Source organism: Poecilia mexicana, unplaced genomic scaffold (assembly GCF_051168715.1).
Source record: "Poecilia mexicana isolate PSO_F unplaced genomic scaffold, ASM5116871v1 scaffold_3, whole genome shotgun sequence".
Lineage (NCBI taxonomy): Eukaryota > Metazoa > Chordata > Actinopteri > Cyprinodontiformes > Poeciliidae > Poecilia > Poecilia mexicana.
This window is the reverse complement of record NW_028263372.1, coordinates 14,217,778-14,241,375: the sequence shown is the minus strand read 5'-3', so window position 1 is coordinate 14,241,375 and position 23,598 is coordinate 14,217,778. Positions and strand designations below refer to the sequence as shown.

Sequence of the window (23,598 nt, the reverse complement as noted above, 5' to 3'; positions counted from 1 at the left end):
TTACTTTAGTTCAGTGCTTTCTTTGTGACTCTAGTTTATAGTTATTCTTTATAACTGCAGAATGTAAAGCTTCTTATGCTTCTCATGTCTACTCATCTATGTCCTAGTCCACTGTGCACTCTCCCTCGCCCCCTGTGCCACTTTGTCTCTCTCTCTCTCTCTCTCTCTCTCTCTCTCTCTCTCTCTCTCTCTCTCTCACCCAGGTACTTGTTCCACATTCACTCTTCCAGCACTTAAACACTTCTGCTGCTCTCACTCTTTGCTGGTTCCTCCTGTTGTCTCCCTGTTGATTTCCTGTCATTCTCTTACCATGGATTCCTATTGTTTCTGTGTTGTTGTTTTTCATTAAACATTCATAATCAGCTCTCTACTTCTGCCGGTCCTGCATTTGTGTCCTACTTCAACCAAATGGAAATGTTGACCTTGGCTTTTTTCTTTCATAATCAGGTGAAAGCTTATGGTTACTCTGAAAATTATGTCTTTATCTTCAGTTTTCTAGTAGATAAGTAAAGTTTTCATCAACACTGACCGCTATTTGAGCTGTTCATTACTTTCTACACTAATAAAAACGTATCTTTTTATGCTGCACATGGGCAACATCAAACAGCAACTGTTGTGTTTTTTTTTTTGTTAAACATACCTCTTGAAATTGTAACTCAAACTTCAAATTCAGCTTCATCGAGCTATAACACATTCTACCTCAGGATTTTATAATATTTTAGCTAGTTTAAGATGTTTTCTGTGAAATAAAGGGCCACTGTCTTGCTCCCTTAAGCCTATGAAGAATACAGAATATTATTTTTACTTGCCAGCCGTTTAAAATTATTGCGACTCTACAGGAATGTACTTTCATATTGCCTTTAGTAAGAGCTCTCTGTCTTTGCTTAAAATACATTTTAGTGTTTTGGGGAGGGTTTCCAGTAGTATGCTGCGGCCTGCTTTCAGGGTAAGGTTCATTAGACTGGGGCTGGCTGGGACGTGTTGTGAATGTCCATGACATGTAGCACTATCAAGTTATCAAGTTATTTTGAAGTCTAATTAAAGCCCTTACCAGACTAATATGCTACAAGCTACTTTCTGCAGGTTACATCTCTTTCAGTCTCATCATGGCGTTTACTTTCACACCAAATCACTCTCAAGCTCGAACCGGCCACGCTCTTCCTCTGGCCATTTTAAGTGGTAATAATTGTTCAGTGTTGATAAAATTGATTATTATCCGTATGTCCAGTTGCTTTACATGATTGTAATATAGCTCACTGCTAAGCATGACGCATTTTTAAGGAGTTGATATTTTATCATCTGCCACTGATTTGTTCTCCATAAAACAGATGCACCATCAATATGCTCATATATGTCATGCAATATGCATCAAGCCAACCAAAGGCGTCACCATGCAGCGTTATCTATTGTTTATTAAAGAGAAATAATAGTATAGCGTCAAGCTTACCAGATCCTTAAGATTTGTAATGCTGGCCTCTAGTTTTTCTAGTACAACTGAATGTAACCTGGTCTAGATCATCATGTTGTGGTTTGGATACTGGGAAAGACATTTCTTGCTCCGGGCGGTTGCACCAATCAGCTTCTAGAGCTGTCAGTAATGGAGTGCTATGTTCATTTTCCTCAGCTGTTTGTCTCCAGTATTGCTCAGACTTGGGTTTGTCTATCAGGATAGTTTAAGCTTCTCTAGAGAACCTTATTAGACTTCCAGACTTTGTCTGGCTGTATCCTGGCAAATCAGCTGTTTTTCTTTTCATGGAGTTTTCTGTTTCTCTATAATTGCTGACCGACTTTTTTTCCATGTGGTCCTAATCTTGGCTTTCAGCCTACTTCTTCCTGGGGTAATGCCATGATGTTGATGGCTTGGTTCCCTATAATTAAACCTCATGTATTTGCACGCTTTGAAGCTGGCCCTAAATAGTCTCATCTACAACAAAGACCTTAAAGCCACCGCACTTGTCCATCACTCAAAGCTTCCACACTAATAATTAGGCATAGCTTTAAGTCTTATTACAGTTCAGAAAGGAGAACTGAACGTTGCCATGACAGGAAAATTGACCATTGAGAACAAATATATTCATGATGCTTTGCTGTAAACATGTCAAACGAGGATGGCTTTGGATTGGTGCGCCTGACAAACGGGAAAAGAAAACACCTCTGATAATCTTTTCTCTTAGACAAACATAACTGCATGGGGTAAAATCACAGAATTAGACATACATTTATTTATAGCGAGCAAGAGATTCATCATTTATCAGCTCTTGGGCAGTGTGAGTACACAGTAAGCCATGTAATTTCAGTTCAGTTCAGTGTATCAGTATAGGGATGTAACGATATCTATAACTCAGAGGACAAAACCCGATACTGAGGTCGCAGGTTTAAATATTACTTTCAAAAAAACTTCAAAGATCAAATTTATGCTTCAAACAAAGGCCTTTTTTCTGCGTTTTATTCTACCTCATTCAGCATCTGAATGACTTGCATTGCTTGCACATTGTTCATGTCTTTTTCCCTGTGTTGCCATTTATCTTTGTGACTGGAAACCCAAAGATTTAGCAGCTGTTTGTGGAGGACTGATGCTGCTCTCAGGGATAAAATGAAATTAGCACATAACTAAATAAAAGCTATGCAAAAATACAAATGTAGCAATGTATTGTTCAGTTTAATAGTACACCACAAAAGTTATATTTAGAATTTATTATCAAATTTTCGAAATAATAAAATTTGGACAAACAGATTGTAAAAACGTGAGCTAGTCAAGTGGCTCTTCAGAAGAATGAATTGCTCATCTCTGGTTTACTGTCACAGTTTTTTGGATTTTTGACTTTTGGTTTGCGATTGTTGGCTCATTATGCTTCATAGTTTCTGCCATATTTTTTTCCTTTAGGCCTTTTTTATAGTTTATTGTCGTTCTTGAATATCTATGTTAATTCATTTTGTTTATTTCTGTCGTTTTCTGCTGTTTTATTTCAATTCGGGTCTAACCATATATTGTTCAGTCCCCTGTCTTTATTGATGCTGATAAAGTCTGGCCCTACAAGTTTATTCATTTTGTTCTTTGTGCATTTCTCTGTAGCTTGCTTAGATTAGTGTTTCTTTGGTTTATTATGTCCTCTTTACTTTCTCTCGTGTAATTAGTCTGTCTCCCGTTTGTTTCTATTATATTCATCCTCTCCAGTAATCTTTGCTCATGCCATTCACCTAAACTGCTTCATCATCATCATCATCATCATCATCATCATCATCATCCACTGATCCATCAGTGTATAAGCTCTTGATTTTAATGCCGGATTCTTGGTTTTCGTGCCCTGATTCTTATGTAGTTCGAAGCTCTGTTCTGTGTCCCAGTTTCTCTGACAGTTCCTGAGCATTGTAAGTTTAGTTTCTTAAATCTTTTTATGATCTCCCCTCGTCAGTGGCTGTCTGCACATTGGCTCTGTTTCATCACCTCTAAAGATGACAGCTTACAGTCAGTACCAGCTGATTCCCGTCTCCAGTCTGTAAACTTCCTTTTCTCCCCTGCATTTGGATTTGGGATCTCTGTGATGTTCAGTGTAGTGAGTGTTATTGATTTCCAAAACAAAAGGCTGATGTGGCTAATATGAAGTTAGCTCGGATACCAAGTCATTTGATGCATGTAGGAACAGATCAAACACCTGGATCAGCTTTTCAACAGTAAAGGTGACACCTGGCTACAAAAATTAAAACATAAACCACATGAATAATGACTCCACACAAGACGAGGTGAAAACAGGGTGAATTTCCATTTAATACTTTTGCCTTTTTGTCTATTGTACCACACGAAACACACAGAAAACGCAAAAACGTTTCCTCACCTGAAGACCAACTAACAAGGCAAATACTTTTACTGTCTCTCTGGTTTTATTACATTAATGTGTCATTCTCCAACAAATCTGCATGCAAATTAACCAGCAGCTTCAGAAGTACAGTCACGTTAAAGTGCCTTTTCTTTCCTTTGACTCACTAATGTGACATATGACATGTTTCCCACTTATGTAACAAAAGGAAAGACTCGATTTTACACGCCTGGGAGCCTGGGAGCCTGGGACCCTGACAATAAATGGTGTTTTTAGCTTTGCTGCAAGAGAGCAGTTATTTTTACTTTTCCCAGCTGGAAGTGGGACGAAAAAGACAGGGTGGCAACAGGAGAGAGAACGAAGCAATGGGTGCACGTGTGTTTGAGGGAGAGGAAGTGACGCAGAGGGGTGTGTTACACAGTGCCGGTAAATGGGTCACCCTGTTAGAGGACTACAGCAGACCTGTGTATGACGGAGGGGGGGAATAATGCGACTGTAAATAGGTTGAAACCCAATCAGGAGACACAGTAGGCCCGAGCATCACAACAAAGGAACTAAATTAATTTTAAATAGGCGTCCCAGTGTAATTTATGGGGACTTTACTCTGCAGCGTGTGCTTGATGGAACATTTTAATTAGTCAAGCGTTTGTGTGCCAGGACTTGTTCTGCCACTTTATGCAAGTGTTGTTTAGCATATGTGGGTGTTTGTATGGAGGCTTATGTGTTATCTTGAATTTGTGCTTTAGGAGTGACAATATCACAACCTACACAGTTGTCCGTCTCCCGGCGCAGAAACGGTGTCACTGTGTAGTACTGTCGGGGTAAGGAGACAAATTAATTATTAGCGATTGTCTATAATTGTGTTGGCTAAGTTTCAAAAAGACCTGCAGTGTGTTTACTTGAGTAATATCAGAGTATGAGTCACGGGCATCGTTTTAAATCGAGACTCCTTTGAAACCTCAATGTCAAACTGTATATCAGTGAAGTGTTCAAGCATTAGCACTAATATAATGAGCTCGTGTCATCAGACTGTGGCGATCTTGAAGGTTATTTTTAGTGCTGACTTATCAGTTGTTAAAAAGATTAATCAGAAGAGGTCAAAGATGTAGCACAAACATAAGCATCATCAACATACTGCAGTTTGAAATGTCGTATGTCCTTGATGGGCCCAGTTTATTTTTGATAAGAGGTTGGATTTCTTTTTTTTTACCCTTTTATCAAAAATCATTACTGCACAGCCAGCACGTACCTCTGCCGTCGCAATAAATCTTCATTGTATGATCCAATTTGCTAATGAGCATCAAATCTTAAACTGACAAGTTTGTATTTACACCTTCCTATAACAATGGGCAGATATAAGCGAGAGCACTGCCAGTGACAAGCAGCTCCACGCTGCCTCGCTTCGTCGCAGCAATTTGGCCGACTGTGATGTCTGACCCGCTGTAGACAAAAGAACAATTGAGGAACATGAGAGCAGCCAAGGACACTCTAGTGCATGATGTAATCCTCTCTGGCCCCCTGTGTGCACTGCTGCATCCTGAGGGTGTTACAGATGACAGAAAAGAAAAAAAAAAACAGCTTTCAAGAATTTAGGCTAGCGATGGAATGATTGGAAACATTTTGTGTTTTGTTTAATGAAAACTAACTGAGAAAATTACTTTGTGTTGAAGCCAGAATTTGCTGTATTTTTTTTACTTTTTTTTTTAGTGTAACACACCCCTGGTGTGTGATGTAAAAATCGAGGCCATGGGTAATCATTTCAGAAATTAATTCACATTTAATGTGAATTAATTTCACAGTTTCACAGTTGTTTTGTTCAACTGGAAAAAAAAATCTGTTAGAAAAAAAAAAAAAAAAAAATATATATATATATATATATATATATATATATATATATATATATATATATATATAAAAACTAGACAAATATTTGTAGCGATGCCTTTTTATTTAATTTCAGTATTTAGTTTTATTTGTTTAAAACTTAACATCAACTGTTTTGAGTCTGAGTAATCAAAAATAAAGTTCAGCTGTCCTAGTTGGAGTTTCTTGATAGTTAGATAATCCTGTAACTTCAAGAGGTTCGAAAAAGGTACAATGTACAACCTTCTACTGAATCAGTCAGAAGAAGGCTGTAAACAAAAATGCATTTGTACATATATGGGTTGAATATTAACATATCAAAAAGTATTAGCAAATACATTAACAAGTATTCTTTGAATTATTGCTAGGCATTAGTTTCCTTTGGTTTGCTTTGTGTTGTTTTGGTCACAGCAGGGAGGTGAGCATCTGCTCAGCATGTAGGTATCTAAAGAGTCAGACATTTTCTTTAGAGGTGCTAGAAATCAAAACAAGAACAGGAAATTGTGTCTAATAGCTCTAATATGATTGTATGCATAATCATATACATTGTATTGTAATCTGGACAGAGTTGTTTTGTTGGTTGTTTGCTTTCTCAAATACATCCGAAGGAGAATTTTTCCAAAAAGCAAACAGCACATTCATGAATTTCTGGCTTTGTTCTAGAGCAGTGTTTCTCAACCTTTTTTGGGCCAGCGCCCCACTAGCCTTTATCCAGGTCCTTACCGCACCCCACCAAAGAATTTGAAGGCTACTTTGCACTGACTATTATTTTATTATTAAAGTTACTATCACTATTGTAGATCTTTTGATTTTTATGCTTGTTTCTGTATTTATCATCAAAAATAATTTCCCAGAGAACAAAAAAGTCATGAGAACAGAAATTATTTTCACAGGTGTTTACAAAAAATGCAATGAACATTCAACTTAAAATTGGTAGGCGTAACAGCAGCCAATCAGAGTGGAAAAAATATTCTTGTTCTGTGCCATTTTCTAGTTGTTAAATATTCCACAAAATGGGCAGATAAGATGTACAACAATGTCAGTTTAAACTTTGAACTATTTGCAAAAAGACTGAGCTCTGCAACATTAAAACATGGTTAGAACTGTAACTACATTAATCATAGCTCTTCTTCTCTTCAGTGTTTCTGTCGGTTTCTGGTGGCGCAGCTCTGTGCTGCCTTCAGGAGAATGGGACATCAGAGTATCATCCATAAAATTTCACCCACATGGCACGCTCACCATCAGTAATCTTCACTCATCACCTGCTGCGCCGCCTAATCGTCATGTGTTTCACATCATGTGTTGATTTTTCCCTGTTCAGCGTCGAATTCTCTGTTTCTATGCCATAATTCACATTTCGTTCGTCGCTCCGTTTTATGTCCCGCTTCTCCTGTTTCAGAGTTTTGCGCAATGTGCGCGTCGTTTTTTGTTTTTTAACCCCCTATGGTGCGCAGCGTTCGGGAAACGTATCGATGGGGAAAAGGCAGACTGACATAAACCTTTTAAAACAACTGAAACATTTTCGGTATTCTGATTATTGAAATTTAAAAGTGCTGTGGTTCCGTTGTTCTATCACACCCGTTTCATACCGGACGAATTACAGCACCGGTGTTAACGCTATAAAATGAACGCCCTCTATCGTGGTATCACCCATGGAGGGATTTCTTTATTTAAATGGGTTCATTTACGTTGAGAACCGCTATTCTAGATAATATAGGTTTTTTTGTTTGTTTTTTTGGGGGTGGGGGGTTTCAACATTTCGTATTGCAGTCGAAATCGAGTATAATTGAATTTGTTTCTAATTTCAACCACTGGTGCACTTAAAGGTGATACTGAAATGTGTGGTGGCTGTTGTTGGGTTTTGGGTACAGACTGCTCTAGGATGAAGAGCTTTACCTTAAGTCATTAACAAAGCTCTTTATTCTTGTCCGTATCATTCATTGTTTCATCATGGTTTCATCAAACATTGGCTCCATGAATGGGTTAATATCGAATCAATGACTATTATGATGAAATGACTGATTCTGAGTTCTGCCCATGTTTTGGGTACTTGTGCATTTCTATTATTTTCTGTAGGGATCCCAGTTCCAAATACAGATATTTAGTATACAGATGCCCTGTTAGAACACACTAGCTTTGTACTTAGAGCTATCATTGTTTAGCCCTTTTTGTTTTAGCTTTTCCCACAGCTCAGTGACAGAAGACTAATCACTTCACATCTTCCTTTCTTTTAAAGTCATTAGACACCTTTGTCCCACTAAAACGAAGCTAAACTGTTGTGCATTGTTCCTCTCAGGAAACAAATGAGCTGGTGGCCATCAAGAAGTTCAAAGACAGTGAAGGTGAGTAAAAAAAAAAAAAAAGATGGGCAGAAATAAGGAAAAATTGTAAAAGTGCAAAAAAAGAAACTATATTTGTCTTTAAATGCCCACTCAGAAAATGAGGAGGTTAAGGAGACGACGCTTCGGGAGCTGAAGATGCTCCGGACCTTGAAGCAGGACAACATCGTCGAGCTCAAAGAGGCTTTTCGCAGGAGGGGGAAGCTCTACCTCGTCTTTGAATATGTTGAGAGGGTCAGGATAACATCGATGCCACGTTTATTTAATCGAGTCTGCATGCTGTGCACACAGCACTTTATGCTGCTTCATCCATGGCTGTAGGATGGTGACTGCTCAGTTAAGCATTAAAAAAAAGGTGTCACCATGGCAACATAGAAACTGTGCTGGTAGTAAGTACAGGTATTTCCCGTTGTGTTACCAGGGTGTCCAAACACAGTTTTTCACCATGTTTTTTTTGTTTTTTTTTATGAAAATTCAACACAGCATAATTCTCCAGATGTAATATGTATGTATGTATGTATGTATGTGTGGATGGATGGATGGATTATTGGAATTGCTGCTACAGAGTTTGTCTGATTTTTCATGATGTCATTGTTGTGGTTTTTCAGAACATGCTTGAACTGCTAGAGGAATTTCCCAATGGTGCGCCGCCGGAAAAAGTTCGCAGCTACATTTTCCAGCTCATCAAAGCCATCAACTGGTGTCACAAAAATGAAATCGTACACAGAGGTCAGTATTCGTATTTGTTTGCTTCACTTCTACTCTTTTACAACCATAGAATGACTGTTCCTGATTTCATGAATCTTTGGTGCCTTCAGCGTCTTGCCTATTGTTACTGCTAGGCCAGACAAATCTTTAACAGCAAAATAATCCATGAGAATATGTATCACCACTGCTTGTTATTAAGGATTTGTAACCTCTTTTACACTTTTTAAGACAGAGATAAAACTGTTACTTACATTTTTTGACTATTGAATTCAATAAGATATTGATTTAGATCATCTCTCTTTCAGATATCAAACCAGAAAACCTTCTTATCAGTTCAGATGATGTTCTTAAATTATGTGACTTTGGTGAGTGTATAACCTTCTGTTGTTTATAAGTTAATAACATCCTTCACTTCTAATGTAGCATCAATAATTTCATTTTCTCACATATAATGTCAAATAGCCAGGGTCAATTTTTTTGCTTTGATTTATAAATAAATACTTTTAAAAACAAAGGTGTTTAATGGGTGTCGAGTAGACATCCTGATATGTCTTCCATCTTATCAAATTGATAGTTATGTGTTGATTCTCTAATCAGATCAGTGATTCAACGGTTTTGTTTCTGTGGGTTGGTTTAAAATAGAAAATCCCACCTTTTTCTATCTTGTAAACTGATTATCAGAGAAACTAAATCTGCCTCTGGGAAACTGCCAGTCAGCACCCTAAATATACCCTGGTGGTTCTTGATGTATTATTAGTTAATTGGTAACATCTCTGTCAAATCGTAGTGATATTAGTAGCAGAAACCCTCCTGTTCTGAGAAACACATTGATGCAAACGTACTAGTGGTTCGTGGATTTGCCCTTTCACGGTGCTCTAGGTGTGTATTTTACATTTGGACGCGTATTTGCAAAACTGACACGGTCAGCTGGCTCTGAATAATTGGCTAATGCCAACCCACTGAGTCAGCTGGGGTGAGATTTGTTTGGTATTCACTGTTGGAGCTGGCATTCTGTTTACTGTGACTTTTCCTTGCTTAAAATGGATTCTCTCTACACCAGTTATCTAAAGTGGAGTCTCAGATCGCCTGCAGTCACATAACTAATTAGTCTGGTCACATGGCAAACATTACCATGCTGTCACTGTGGCTGTCCAAGCAATTTAGATACTGAATGTCCTTTCCTGTTATTAATTGGTCATTTATGCATTTGCTGTTGACAAAATAAAGTCTACTTGATTCAATTATCTCTGTCCTCCTCCGGCTCAGGGTTTGCTCGTAACCTGTCTGAAGGAACAGATGCCAACTACACCGAGTACGTGGCCACCAGGTGGTACCGCTCACCTGAGCTGCTGCTGGGGTAGGTCGCTATGTGTGGGTGCTCGTTAATTTTGATGTTGGGGGGCAAAAAGACTAATCTTTTACATGTCATCCATAGCCGCGTTAACTCAGCGAAACTTAGAAATGTAGGTATTGATTTCGTGCTATGATCCACAGCAAAGGGAAAGAGGTATTCGCCACACTACACGCAGACTCGTTGCCATAGCAACTGACAACAATAAGAAACCATTCAGTAAGGGGCAGATTTACAATACTGTAATCATTAAAAATATTTTTTTTACACTTTTTAGACAAGATGTGCAACTGCTTAGCACTCTAAATAAACACTATTAGCCAAAATAAACACTATTAAAAATGCCTCTGTGTGAGACATATCTATAAGTTTTTCATTTATGGAGTCTGTTTACTGAAATAACTTACCATTTCCGTCATATTCTAATTAATCGAGGTTCATCTGTAGCTGTTCCTTCTGTTCTCAATCTCCGCGGTTGAGAACAAGTTACATTGTATTTCATAAGAACTCATTTGGATAAATATAGTGGGTTTCTCATGGTTTCAAAAGAAACAGGGTTCAGTGAGTTCATGTCTACTTACAGCTTTATGTGATGCCAAGACTGAACTGTGCAGCTTCGTAAAGTCATGATGTGTTTAATTCCTAATGGATTTTAAAACGCCAACATGATATCGTAATGATATGGACTGATTGTAGAGCATGTCTGATGCTGGTTATTTATTAGGTTAGCGATGGCACTGCCATGTAATCAAATCAGAGGGGAAAGCAAGCAGTAAGCTATGCGCTACATTGGAAGATAAGCTGCCACGAATCTTCAGTATTGCATTTTGAGATCAAACATCAGATTTATTTTTAATTCTATAATGTGGCTCTTTTTCTTTTCTTTTTTTTATGGGGTGGGGGGTAATTATTTATTTTTTATTTTTTTGCTGCAACCAGTGTCCGTCCTAGTTTGGAGACAGATGAACGTCATCTATCCGCACTGCTGTGGCTTGATTTAGTAAATGCCCTGGAACATTTACAGAGACAGCGTTTGAATGCCTCCCACTCAAATACTCTCTCCCTCCAACACCAGCGCTCCTTTGCTTCTCCGCTGCCAGAACTCTCACCATTTCTCACCAGATTCTCCACAGTGCAGAAATCTTCCCTTAGGAGCCATAAAATATACAATTTAATATTACTTATGAAAGATGCCGTTCTCTTGCAATCATATCTACTTCATTTTGTGGCTTATTTTTTCGCCCTCCTGATCACCCTCCATTGTTGTCGTTATCGCACTGCTATCTAATTAACAAGCTTCTTATCTCTTCCTTGAATGATATTTCTGCATAAATGTTGGGATCATAGGTATTGTTTCCCCTTGCTGCAGGGCTCCCTATGGAAAGGCTGTGGACATGTGGTCGGTGGGGTGTATTTTGGGGGAGCTGAGTGACGGACAGCCTTTGTTTCCAGGGGAAAGCGAGATTGATCAGGTTGGTAGAGCAGCAGTAGGTTACTAGATTTGAAAAGGAGATGGATTAGAAATATTTTTTTAATATAAAAACCTTTTATTTAAAGGTCCTACAACTTTTTCCTGTAACCAGTGGAAGCATTTTCCTTTAGGTTTCATGTGTTTTCAAAGCAATTTTAACATAAACTTTCTGTGACAAAACTGGTGTTTTGGATCTACATGGAGCTGTCATCTGGATAGCTTTCATCGTCTTCTTCAACGTCAATAAGCTGAAATAAAGTGTCAAGTGCTTTTGAAAAACAAAAATCACAGCAATCACTTCTACAGTGACACAAACCAAAGGAAATATCCTCAACTCTGCAGTTTCTTTTCAGCCTAGTCATTTTATTCGGATGTGGCTTTCAGACCCTTTCATCCTTCCCATTTTAATGGACAACGAACTACGATGCAAGGCAATGAACTCATTTTATAGACAGTCGAAGAGGTTGGTGAGAGTGGCACAGCCAGCCCAAGGCATAAGGAAGCTGTGCAGTTACTTAAGACTCCCAAATTAACAGGCGGGCAACATGAGCCAAAAAATTAATGCGAAATATATCCGAAATTATTTTATATGTTGACAGTGCATGTTTTTTAAATACTGAGGGACATTCAGCACTGTAGTGTTCTGCTGGTTTAAAGACATGAGGAAATTCAGAATGGCTGATAAACTGTATGGGGTTAACTTACCATATGTACGACAAACTGTTTTTATCTGGTCACCTAAAGTTCCAACTTTAGGTGATTACTTGGAAAATTCGACCTCCAAGAACAAAGAAAATGCACCATAAGTTTCTGCTGCAGTTGCAATGTTGTGCCAAGAATCGGATCAGCTCAGTCTGCTTTCTCGATGTGCTGATGTTCACCTCCAGCTCTTCACCATCCAGAAGGTTCTGGGTCCTCTTCCTGCTGAACAGATGAAACTCTTTTACAACAACCCGCGATTTCATGGAATCAGGGTAGGAAACGCAAACAGTCTTCCTCCCCTCCTTTTTTTCTCTTCCTTCCTTCTTCTTTCATTTTGTCCTCCCTCCCTCCGCTCTGCTCTCTTATCCCCATCTCTCCTGCCTGTTCTTGCTATCCGTTTCATTTTTGTGGCAGTGTTCCCAGCACCATGACTGAGTGGATTGCTGTGACTCATGAGATAGGTGGTTGGTGTTCAGCTTAACAGCAAGAGAAAATGTCCCAGAAGGCTGAGAAAAGCTACGCGTTTGTGAATGTGTGTGCAAACTCAGTAGTTTGTTTAGTGTGATCCGTGTCATACGAACCGAGAGTTACTTTTTTCTTCTTCTTCTTTTTTTATATTAAAGGGAAGGAACATTTACTTAGTTTTGTGAAGCATAATATGAGTCTAAAGAAAACAAACAACAAAACCGTTACTGAGGATGAACGTTTTATCCAGGATGTTTTTTTTTTTTTATTTTTGTTTCTTTTTTTTCCTGTCCCAGTTTCCCACAGTCACCCATCCTCAGACTTTGGAGAGACGGTACCAGGGAATTATGAGTGGTTTGATGTTGGATTTGATGAAGGTAAATTTACACTGAAACATTCATGTTTTCCACTTGCACATCTGTTGAAAATCTTCTAAATTAAATGTGTTATTCACTAGATTCACAAGAGTTTTGACCAATAGCTACAAACAACCTTTTTTTGCTTCTGTTTTTCCATCAGAGCATGTTGCTGCTGAACCCTACCGAGCGTTTTCTCACTGAGCAGTGCTTGAACCATCCTGCTTTCCAGCCTTTGAGGCAGACGGAGAGAGAAAAATCTTCTCCTGCTTCTCCAAACCCACCACGCTCATCCAAGAGAAAAACACACCACCACGGAGAAAATACAGTCCCTACGAGGTTAGCTCTCCGTCATATAGTGACAAAACCCAACTTGTTACAAACTTCATGTTATCATGATCAATTTGAAATGTGATTGGAATTTATTGATTTATTTTTGGTAAATAGCTAAAAAAAAAGGCATTACTAAATTAAAGCTGTAACTCACTTACTACACCGGTGTTCTCCATTCAGGCTAGAAATGTCTAAAATCACATTTTTGTACATTTTTAAACCAGAGCAGGTCAGTTGCATTGCAATCCAGACATGTTACCATGGCAACACAACATAAGGTGCAAAAATTTGTAGTGTACACATCTGAGTGTACACTACAAAGTGCACTCTTAAAAGTGTATTTGTGTTGCAGTTCATGTTACGGACTTATTTGCATTAATCTCACTTAATTCTCAAAAGTGTACACTTTTGAGAATTCACTCGAAATCGGATAAACTGAATGAATTGAGATTTTATGATCATAATACATTGAGTTGGTCAGATGTTGAGTTTTTCACACGTCTCTCTGCCCCACCAGGAGTCACACCAAGAGCACTAGTCGTCGATCAACCAGCAAGGAATGCTCCAGTCTCCCTCGCCATGGAGACCTGCATCACCTCAGCAATGAGAGTTTCCTGAATGGCAACAAACCGGCTCCATCTAGTTTAAGTCCTACACTCCACCCCAAAGTCCAGTACATGTCCCAGACCCTAAATCGTTCAGCCTCGTCCAACAAAGATCTGGCTAACAACAACCTGCCACATCTTCTCAGTCCCAAAGAGGCAAAAAACAAGACAGAGTTTGATTTCAACTTGGGGCCCTCAACAAAGCTGTCAGATCAGGGACATGGGGCAAAGTACACCCACAGCAAACCAACCTCGTCTCGCTCTCAGCAGCAGCAACAGCAGCAGCAGCAACAACAGCAGCAACAGCAGCAGCAGCAGCAGCAGCAACAGCAGGCCAGCCGACACACCTTCCTGGAAAATAAAACCAACACATTGCAGTCTGGAGCAGAAAAACAACATGGCCGCCATGCCCACAGTATGGCAGACTCTGCACACGGATCCATGTCGTCCTCTTCTAAAAGCTCAGCTTCTTATCTAAGCCTGTCCAAGAGCCACGGGGCTCTTAGCGACGCCAAATCTGTGGGGAACCTCAGCGATGGTCGACTTCACCCAGACGACCCAAACGCAAACGCAACGGCCGTCGTAGGACCCAGTGCCCGTTTCTTCCCTGCTAGCTGTTTGGACCTCAACGCCCCGTCGGGTCTTCCAGGACCCCCCGGCAGTCCCTCAGCTCGACACAGTGACCGATCAGGACACAGCCCCGCTTCCCGTAGCAGCGTGAATGTCCGTATGGAGAGCAGCACGTTGGACTCCTCATCGAGACACAAGTCCAGACACAAATCGTTGGCTCCGGGTAAGTTTAGATGAAAAGATAAATCTGCTTTTGTTCCCATGAAATCCTTGGATATTAGATCTTGAAATATTTTAGTTGGTACAATGACAACGGTGTGTTTCTAGACTATCTCTTGTCCACAAAATAATTTCTTAACAATCCAAAATGTTTGCATTAATCTAGATGGGCATTAAAATATTCAGAAATCCTATGGATGAAATAAAAACTGCACTTTTTGCTTTGTCATATTGAATATTAGAAGATCAAATGACACAGTTGTTTCAAATATTATATGAAAACCACTTTAGAACCCACAGGTGATGGCAATTCCAACGTAGCGCTCTTCTTTATTCCCCAGAAGATGCTGGTGCTCCAGAGCTCCTAGACCCAGGAGGACCAGTGATGCCCAACACTCACACCCTGCCTTCCCCCCACGAGTCTTATCACTACGGTCTGGGCTACACATCTCCCTTTTCCTCCCAGCAACGGCCTCAGCGCCACTCCATGTACGTGAGACGGGAACGTCACCGACCACACGGGTCCGAGGGAGTCATGGCGGGCCTGCCGCCGCCTGGCCAGGCCATACCGACACGGGCCAGCAGCCTCCAGCTCCTCTCCCCGCAGCTGCAACATCGTACCAACCTGACTGGACATTCAGTGAGCTCGTCGAGAGAGGACTGCACCGACGACATGACGAGGGTTAGTGAGAAACAAGTTCTGGGTGATTTATGGCAGAAGATGAGAGCATTCACTCTGAGAAAACGCCAACAGAGGAAGTAAAATAGTCTGTCATTGCAATAGCATAATGTAACTCTAAAATCTTTAGAAAAAATATAATTAATCTAGATTAATCATGTTTTGTTTTTTTTTCAATGGAAGGTTCTTTATCTTTTGAGGAAGGGAGTCCATGTTGTTCATGGATCTCTCCAGCTGAATTTGAAACTCACATCTGCATGAAGTCGGTCACAATCGGCAGATTTGGCAGATGAATGAGAAAAATCATGCAAACATGATTACATTTCTTTAAATGAAGTGACTTCTGCTTATCTTATCTGAAACATAGTACACAAGTGCTAAAAAAAACACCTAATAAGTGTTTTTGGTTTTTGAGAGCAAACAACATGTTTCTGTGTGTATGTGTGTGTGTGTGTGTGTGTGCTGCACAAGCTGCTGTGTGTGTGTAGGGACTGTCACTGTCACATTGTCATTGCCTCTGCGTCGCTATGCTTCTCCAGTCTGCTTTGACCAGCAACTGTCCGTCTTCTCAACAGAGTGAACAGCCCCCTAAAGACATGAGCCACCCTTGTGCCCCCATCAAAGACTCTACGAGGGACAACTCCACTGCTTTTCATACACAGCGCTCTAAAAATGAGGTCCGACCCTCTGATTCCGCCTTACCTCCAAATAGCTCTTCTCACTGTCAGGGTTCATAGGCTTCCCCCCCCCGCCCCCCCCAACAGCTTCACTGCACGTTGTCGCTGTTTTAAATGTAACCTCACTGAAAAGCTCTTAGATTGTCCTGACTGTCTTGTGAGGTGTGGCAGGGAAAATGATACTGAATAGCAGTCGATGATAAATAAGATTATAAAGATGGAAGAAACTGAAGGAGTTTGTGTGTGTGCGTGTGTTTTTTCTGCGGGGTGTGTGTGTGTGTGTGTGCGTGCGTGTGTGTGTGTGTGCGTGCTTCTTAGGTCGGTATGTATCATGACCCTCACGGTGAGGATGCAGGTTCCTCCAAAGAAAACCGGATGATCTTCACTGAGTCCATGCCTCGGAGAGTAGGCAGCTTCTACAGAGGTAAATCCTGTTGTTACACAAAATGTAGTGCAAAAAACCCCCCCAAAAAACCACATATTTAAACATGATTTACATCAATGACAAATAGTGTAAATAAGCACAAATTAGCAAAAATGTTGCTTTTCCAGCAGCGATGCAAGGATACTCTTTAGGAGATTTTTTAGTAGTCAGAATCTTGTGACAGTATTAATTAGCCCTGTAAAATGGCATAATAAATGTTGAGTGAAATCCTCAGCTGCAATCAAATGCAACCAACAAAATATTTATTTTATTTTATTTTATTTTTTCCGTTTGAACTTTACAATGCTGCAACCTGGCCCCATGTGCTGAGCATGAGAAGATGAGAGGAATGAGAAAACAGCAGGGAGAAACATTTTCCAGTGCAAATATATGGCTGATTTTCTACCTGCACAACATGCAGAAAGTCAGAACACTCACTGAGTGAAGTCCTCCCCCTCAACTCACTCTGCCTGCAGCTAATGGCAAGTCAGATCACGTTTAGCTGGACGTTTTCAGGTCGGTCTGTTTAGTTTGGATCCAGGTTTCTGTGGTCAGATCTCTTCTTTACGTGTTATAGCAATAATCTTGACAATTATTTGATTCTGATTGGCTGGGTCTTGGATTTGGCCTCTCTCTCCTCTGATCTTGGTTTTTACCTCTGCCAAAGTCTGGGTCTTGGTTTGGGTCGGGTCTGATTTTGGTCTCAGGTTGTGGTTATGACAACAACACTTCATAAAAATACTTCACAGATACTTTCCATCCAATTAATTTTATGTTCCTGGTTAATAACGTTCAGAGTTGTGTCCTGGTTTGTATTTATATTCATAGTCATGCTTGATATATATATATATATATATGGGTGATTCTATAATTGGAGATACATTTGGCACTTCAAGAAATGACAAAAAAAAACTTTTCATTTCTTAAAAATTTTCTTAGGTAGTCTATTGAAAAGGCATTAAACTTTAAAAAAATCTGTAATTGCCAAACATTAGCTACATATTTTATAATTTTTTCTCAGAAAAAACGTATATTTTGCGGTATGTTATGTCAACTCTGTTACGGACAATATAGACAGTGAGTGAAAAAAACAATAAATTCTAGCAGACTAAAATATTTTTATTCCATTACACCAAGTGTCCTACTACCCAAATACTTTAAATGGAGATGTTTTACTTAAAAATACATTTTAAACAATCAAAAGATACTCAACTTTTCACAGAGTTGTTCGCATAGGGTCAAACGTTTTTCATTAAAACTCATTGAAAACCATCATTCTTTTAGAAATAAAATTGGTCAGTAATACTAAATCACAGCAGAAGTCAACCAACAATGTATATGGTGCTCTAGACAACAGTTTTCCTTTTTTTTTTGGTGAAAGTATGTCATAAACATGTCAACTCTGTTACCTAACAGAGTTGGTGTTAGTAACAGAATTGACAGGACCATAATAATTTAGAACTGAAAACTCTGTTATTGTCAACTCTGTTACCCTATTTGGTAACAGAGTTGATGGTAACAGAATTGACAATTTCAAACATTTTTATTAAAAACTCCACTTGTGAGTAGAAATTGTGAAAAAACATGACACCACTGAGATAATGGTTTAAAAACCATTAAATAAACTTGTCTCTGATCAAAAATCTGTTGTATTTTTCTCATGATTCTTTGGTAACAAGATTGACGTTGAAAACGATAACACCTGGTGATTGTGATTTTTAAACTAAAATATTTCCCAGAGAATGGCACATAGACCTCTGTGTGTTTCAGGTCTTATCAGTAAAAGTAAATGACTTAATTTTATGCAGTTTATATAGCCGTAGAAGGCAATTTCCCAGATTTACAGGGACAAAACCATATGGTAACAGAGTTGACAAAAAATTCTCGGACACATATTTTTTCAAAAATAAGGGTATTTTGAGTTAATTTAATGTGATGTTGTTATTAAATTGACCTTTTAGGCAGTTTAAAAAAAGACAGAAAAAACAAATTCACCAAAGAAAAATAATAAAACATAGGTTTTTGCATCATTTTTCAGGTTAATAAAAAAGACAGTACCCAACTCGGACGACAAGAAGTCTTGGTTTTTCAGCTATATAAAACAATTTTAAATGTATTTACTTAAATGTTTTTACTTGTTAAATATTATGATCCATTAAAATGAGTAATAAATTACGAAAACATTTAAAAATTGAAATATTTTAATATACCAGACCAAAAATAATGACTCTGGACATCAAATGTATCTGCAATTATAGAATGACCCACATATATATATATATATATATATATATATTTCATTTTTTGCCATTTAAGTGGAAGAGTTAAAGCATTCTGCAAACTGTTTTCTGAGTATTTGTGACTCCACAGATGAACCATTCGCTTCAAACACAAACACGCCTCACTATTGTGTGGAAACACGCGCTGTTAGTCAATCTCTTCCCTCCTTGTTTTTCTTTAGTCCCTTCCCCCAGACCGGATAACTCCTCTTCTTTCCACGAAGGTGTTGGTCAGGGCAGAGGGCCTGGGGTACCCGTTGTGACCGGTGATCCAGGCGGCATGGCGAACCACTCCAAACGCCAGACGGCTTTTGATTGGTAGGAATCCATACGCTGGCAATGTCTCATTGAAGCAAACATCACAGCCGATCTACACACAGACCCTGAGAGGCTAAATGTAACTGGGTTTTTTTGTTGTTGTTGTTTTTTACCTGCACCAGCTGCAAAAAATGTTGTTTGCAATCATCCTGGTAGTTATGTGGAAAAGAGCTGGCAACAGATGCAGTGCACTGATGAATGGAGATGGTTTTCTTCTTTCTGTCTCCCATTATTGTTACTTAAGATCTATTAGAGTATTCATTGTTGCTTAGCTCTGTTGCTATTTATTAACTGAAAGAAAATTTATGAAAATACCACAGAATACTTTTCTGCAACATGACATTTATTTTCACTTATTATGATGACAGTAGTACTAGAAAAATTATTTTTTTCATTGGCACAAAATACAGTATCTATTTTCCGCACTATGGCGCACCTAAAAACCTTCAATTTCCTCAAAAGCCGACAGTGCGCCTTATAATCCGGTGCGCCTTATCTATGGACCACTATTGAGCCACACAGGTCTAGCAACTGCGGTAAGCAGCCGCCGACTTCATTTTCGCCCGTAGAAGAAGAAGCGCGCGGTGCATGCTGGGATAGTTGTCAGAACGCTGGTTTGTTAATAAAGTTTGACTGACCTATCTACCTACCGATCTGATAATCAGGTTGTCTGCAGGTCATTTAGCACCACGTTCTCCACGAACATGCTGTGCGCGAACGGAGAAGGGTGACCATCGTCCGGCCACGCCCCGGCCCAGTCGCGGAAGGCTCTCCTCGCCGACCGGAGTTGGACTGTTTTGTTGACATTCTTTATGTCAACAAAGTGGGTTTAGACATTCATCTGGGGTGCTTCAACTAGGGTTACCAAGCGACCAGCCCCTATACATTTAAAGCTGGGGGGAAGAGAGACAGAGACTGCGGCGGGTTGGTCTTTGTTACCCAGAAAGCAGTTGGGCACAATATCGCAACATAAACACCGTGAGTGAAACAATGACTGAGCAGCCTACTGTATAAAGTACTCGGGGAAAATTTTATTATTACTATACATCCACATTTGTAGAGTACGGAACAAATCACGTAGGTTCAATACGGGACAGTTCTGTATTTTAAGGGACTGATGGCAACCCTATGCGCCTTATATATGAAAAAAGTTTTAAAATAGGCCATTCATTTAAGGTGCGCCTTATAGTGTGGACAATACGGTATTTAAATTTTGTAAATTATAGAGGCATCCTTTTTCCAGTTCGTTCTTCTTTTTTTCTTTTTGTTTTTTTTTATATTTGTGCAAGACCAGAGCAGATAAATCTTTGTTGTAATTTATTCCTAAGAGTGTAATTACAGAAACCCTTTCCACATGTGCTCTGCAGGACTGCTGCAGAAGCAATGGTCATGAATCCTCCTGAGCCCACCAAAGAGAAGCAAAAACAAGGCTTCTTCAAAGCCATTAAAAAGAAAAAGAAGAAGACACAAATAGTAAGATTTGCAATTCTGTCAACCATCACATCATCCAAAAAAGACCCAATACGTATTTTTTTTGTGGATTCAGTTTTTGTTGTTGTTGTTTTTTTAGTATATTTAAGCTTTCAAAAACTGATCTCAGCCATCATCAATGTGTGCAGTTGCTGTAAGAATGATGAGTGACGTTAATCACTGAGAGTCCCAAAGAGTAATTCTGATTTACTATGAAATGGTATATTGTCTGCAATCATTCTTAATCATAATAATAATAATAATAGACTGCATAGGTTGAAAACCAGGGAACTTAATGAAAAGCAATCACTACAGCACTCAGATAATCAGACAGACCTAGTAAAGCTCCAGCTCAGTAAAACACATTGTGGCGTTCAGCCATGGGACAGAATTAGCTTGTTCTATTTTGTATTGCCATCTATTTTCATGCCTTGTACAATATTTCTGTCATGTCCATACGTTTGTTTTTTAGATTTTTCAACAATTTCTTATTGATGGATGGAAAATCAAAATGTTCTTTGCCAGCAAAAAGTAGGGGTTAAAACAAACTTCCAAACAATAATTTATTTTTTTTTCTATTGCTTTTGTCTCTCTAATGAAACTTTTGTGTCAATATTACTTGTGTCTTTTAGTGTCTAATCTTATGCTGCGTTTGCAAGGATGACTGTGGCTCAGCTGCTGTTTCTCTTACCACTTCTTCTCTATCTGCTGCCAGAAAATTGAGTTGAAAGTTTGTGGCTGTACGTCTTTTCCTCCACAGACGGACGTGGAGGACGGAAGGAATCCGAGCATCAAGAAAAGCCTTTTCCCCCTTTTTAGCTCTAAGAATAGCTTAAAGCACAACTCAGCTGGAAAAATCCTACCTGTAGTTGCCTCGCCTATGGTACAGCATCAGCCTGCGGCACCCTACCCTGCCTCACCAGTAATCTAACTTCAACTCTACAGCTGCATGTTAACCGGCACGGCTCTCACGCCACAATGACAAGCTTTGAAATCTTCCTCAAAAGTTTCAAATTCCACATTGTGCTCTAGTTTGAGGGGATTTCAAATGATTTCTTTGCAAGCTTAAACGCGTAAGCGTTTTTATTTGTGTGTGTGTGTGCATCCATTCGTCCTGCTAATATGAATGTTAAAATGCCGTCACACTAATTCATGCTGCAGTGCATTTTGCTTGTGAGGCTGGCCCTTTAAAGAAATCATCGTATCATGATGGTCTTTGACATTTTCAGCAAGATACATCTATGGTCGTTCTTTGTAAATTTGTTACATCTGGGTAGTTTCGATGCACTCTTTTATCTTTTTGTCAGACAACATACAACACAGTATGCTATGATATAATGCAATGTGGATTTGAAAAACACACATTTCAATCAACATATTGCAAAAATGTACTTTGCATCCTGTTATATGAGAGCCAGAAACTTAAATTTGTAGAGCACATTTAAGATGTGAGGGAAATTAATTGTTTTTAATTTTTGATTCTCTTTTTTAAGCAAACATCTGAAGTGCAACTAGATTTAGATTCACATGTTTCGCAGTGTGGGTGGTGTACTAGTTTTACTCTGAAAGTTTATTTTTAGTCTCTTGTGACCAGAGCATCTTCCTAAACATGTCGCTGAGTCAGCGACGCGGTTTGTGTCGGGACTTTTAAGGTTCTTTTTTCTTGCCACTTGCCATAAAGACCTGATCTTTAAAGCTGTTGTCCTCTCAACCAACATGTCAGCTTAGTTGTACAATCAAGTTTAGCTTCTCTACACCTTCTTCCCAATTTATTTCTTTTTTTATTTTTTGCTTTAATTGCACAAAGGTGGAGTCTGACTTCTGAATACGATTGAATTTCATTTAGGGGTGTCAGAGTAAATATTGATGTTGGCAGTGACACTGACAGAAAGGTGTTGTTGTCCTGAAGAAGATCCACGTGTTTAAAAATAATTTGCATATTTTCATAGTGATTAAAGTTGAAATTTAAGAAAGACTAACAGCTAATATATACTTGATACATTTATCACAGAGTCAGCATGAGTGTATTTCTTGACAGTGTCATTTTAGGGACATGACATCCTGTAAACTACTTGTTCCAGTTGAAGCACAACCTTAAAATGGAAACATAATGTTACCTAAACGATGATGAAATGGTTTTTGAACTGCAATGACGTCTTCAGACGCATCAACGAGGCCTTAGGTTGGAATAATTATCATTTTGCTTTCAAGCTTGAACATTGCACAGAAGGTCTGTTTATGTAATAAGTGGGTCAAAAAGTTTTGACAAGTTTTCATTTGGAATTTGGAGAGGAAGTGTTTGTTTGGCAGCTCTGTGACTTGTCTGTTTTCTCAGATAATCTCCCACATCCCATACTAACTATCATCCAGAAAGGGCTGTACGTGTGTTTCCAGGGTTACCAACCCTCTGAAACTGTCCTTTTATTAGCTCACAAGACAATAAGTGGTTTCAAACACCAGGAAGATGAGGCTTGTCAGCTTTCTTAAACCCTGGCAACGAGTAGGAAGTTATCACTGATCATCATCATCGTCACCTGTTTGTTTTGTTTTTTTCGTGTCAGCTAGAAGGGTGCATGTTGAACATCACCGGATTGTGGATGGCATCTCATTAAGTTCAATAATATTCCAGCAACACTGCAACAGAGTAAAAAAAATTGATTTTCAGCAACTAATCTTCCTTCTTTGATTTCCAGGTTACTGGGAACGGACAGGAACACCTTTCCCTTCAGAGGAGCTCCAAGTTGTCCTCCCACCACAGCAGCCGACGGAAAAACCGCGAGCGATCCCGGGACAGAGACCGCGACCGGGAACAGAGCAGGGACAGAGACCGGGACAGGGACAGGGAGAGAGAGAACAAGAGGGAGAGAGAGAGGGAGAGGGGGAGGGAAAGAGAGAGAGTCACCGATTGGCCACCAGACAAGCCAGTGGACTCCCACTCTCAGGTATGTGACTTT

The 23,598-nt window shown here is 39.3% G+C and overlaps 1 protein-coding gene across 1 annotated transcript in view; it reads left to right on the top strand.

The window, feature by feature from the left end:
- Nucleotides 1–23,598, top strand: part of cdkl5 (cyclin dependent kinase like 5) — a 32,500-nt gene that overhangs the window by 4,292 nt on the left and 4,610 nt on the right. Inside the window, exons 3-19 of the mRNA XM_014981551.2 lie at nucleotides 7,975–8,020; nucleotides 8,115–8,251; nucleotides 8,626–8,746; nucleotides 9,031–9,090; nucleotides 9,992–10,082; nucleotides 11,446–11,548; nucleotides 12,435–12,521; nucleotides 13,011–13,091; nucleotides 13,234–13,409; nucleotides 13,921–14,801; nucleotides 15,139–15,479; nucleotides 16,052–16,153; nucleotides 16,472–16,577; nucleotides 19,039–19,174; nucleotides 20,542–20,647; nucleotides 21,405–21,566; nucleotides 23,338–23,586. Of these exons, the coding sequence (XP_014837037.1) occupies nucleotides 7,975–8,020; nucleotides 8,115–8,251; nucleotides 8,626–8,746; nucleotides 9,031–9,090; nucleotides 9,992–10,082; nucleotides 11,446–11,548; nucleotides 12,435–12,521; nucleotides 13,011–13,091; nucleotides 13,234–13,409; nucleotides 13,921–14,801; nucleotides 15,139–15,479; nucleotides 16,052–16,153; nucleotides 16,472–16,577; nucleotides 19,039–19,174; nucleotides 20,542–20,647; nucleotides 21,405–21,566; nucleotides 23,338–23,586 (2,985 nt within the window). The remainder of the gene's footprint in view (nucleotides 1–7,974; nucleotides 8,021–8,114; nucleotides 8,252–8,625; nucleotides 8,747–9,030; nucleotides 9,091–9,991; nucleotides 10,083–11,445; nucleotides 11,549–12,434; nucleotides 12,522–13,010; nucleotides 13,092–13,233; nucleotides 13,410–13,920; nucleotides 14,802–15,138; nucleotides 15,480–16,051; nucleotides 16,154–16,471; nucleotides 16,578–19,038; nucleotides 19,175–20,541; nucleotides 20,648–21,404; nucleotides 21,567–23,337; nucleotides 23,587–23,598) is intronic.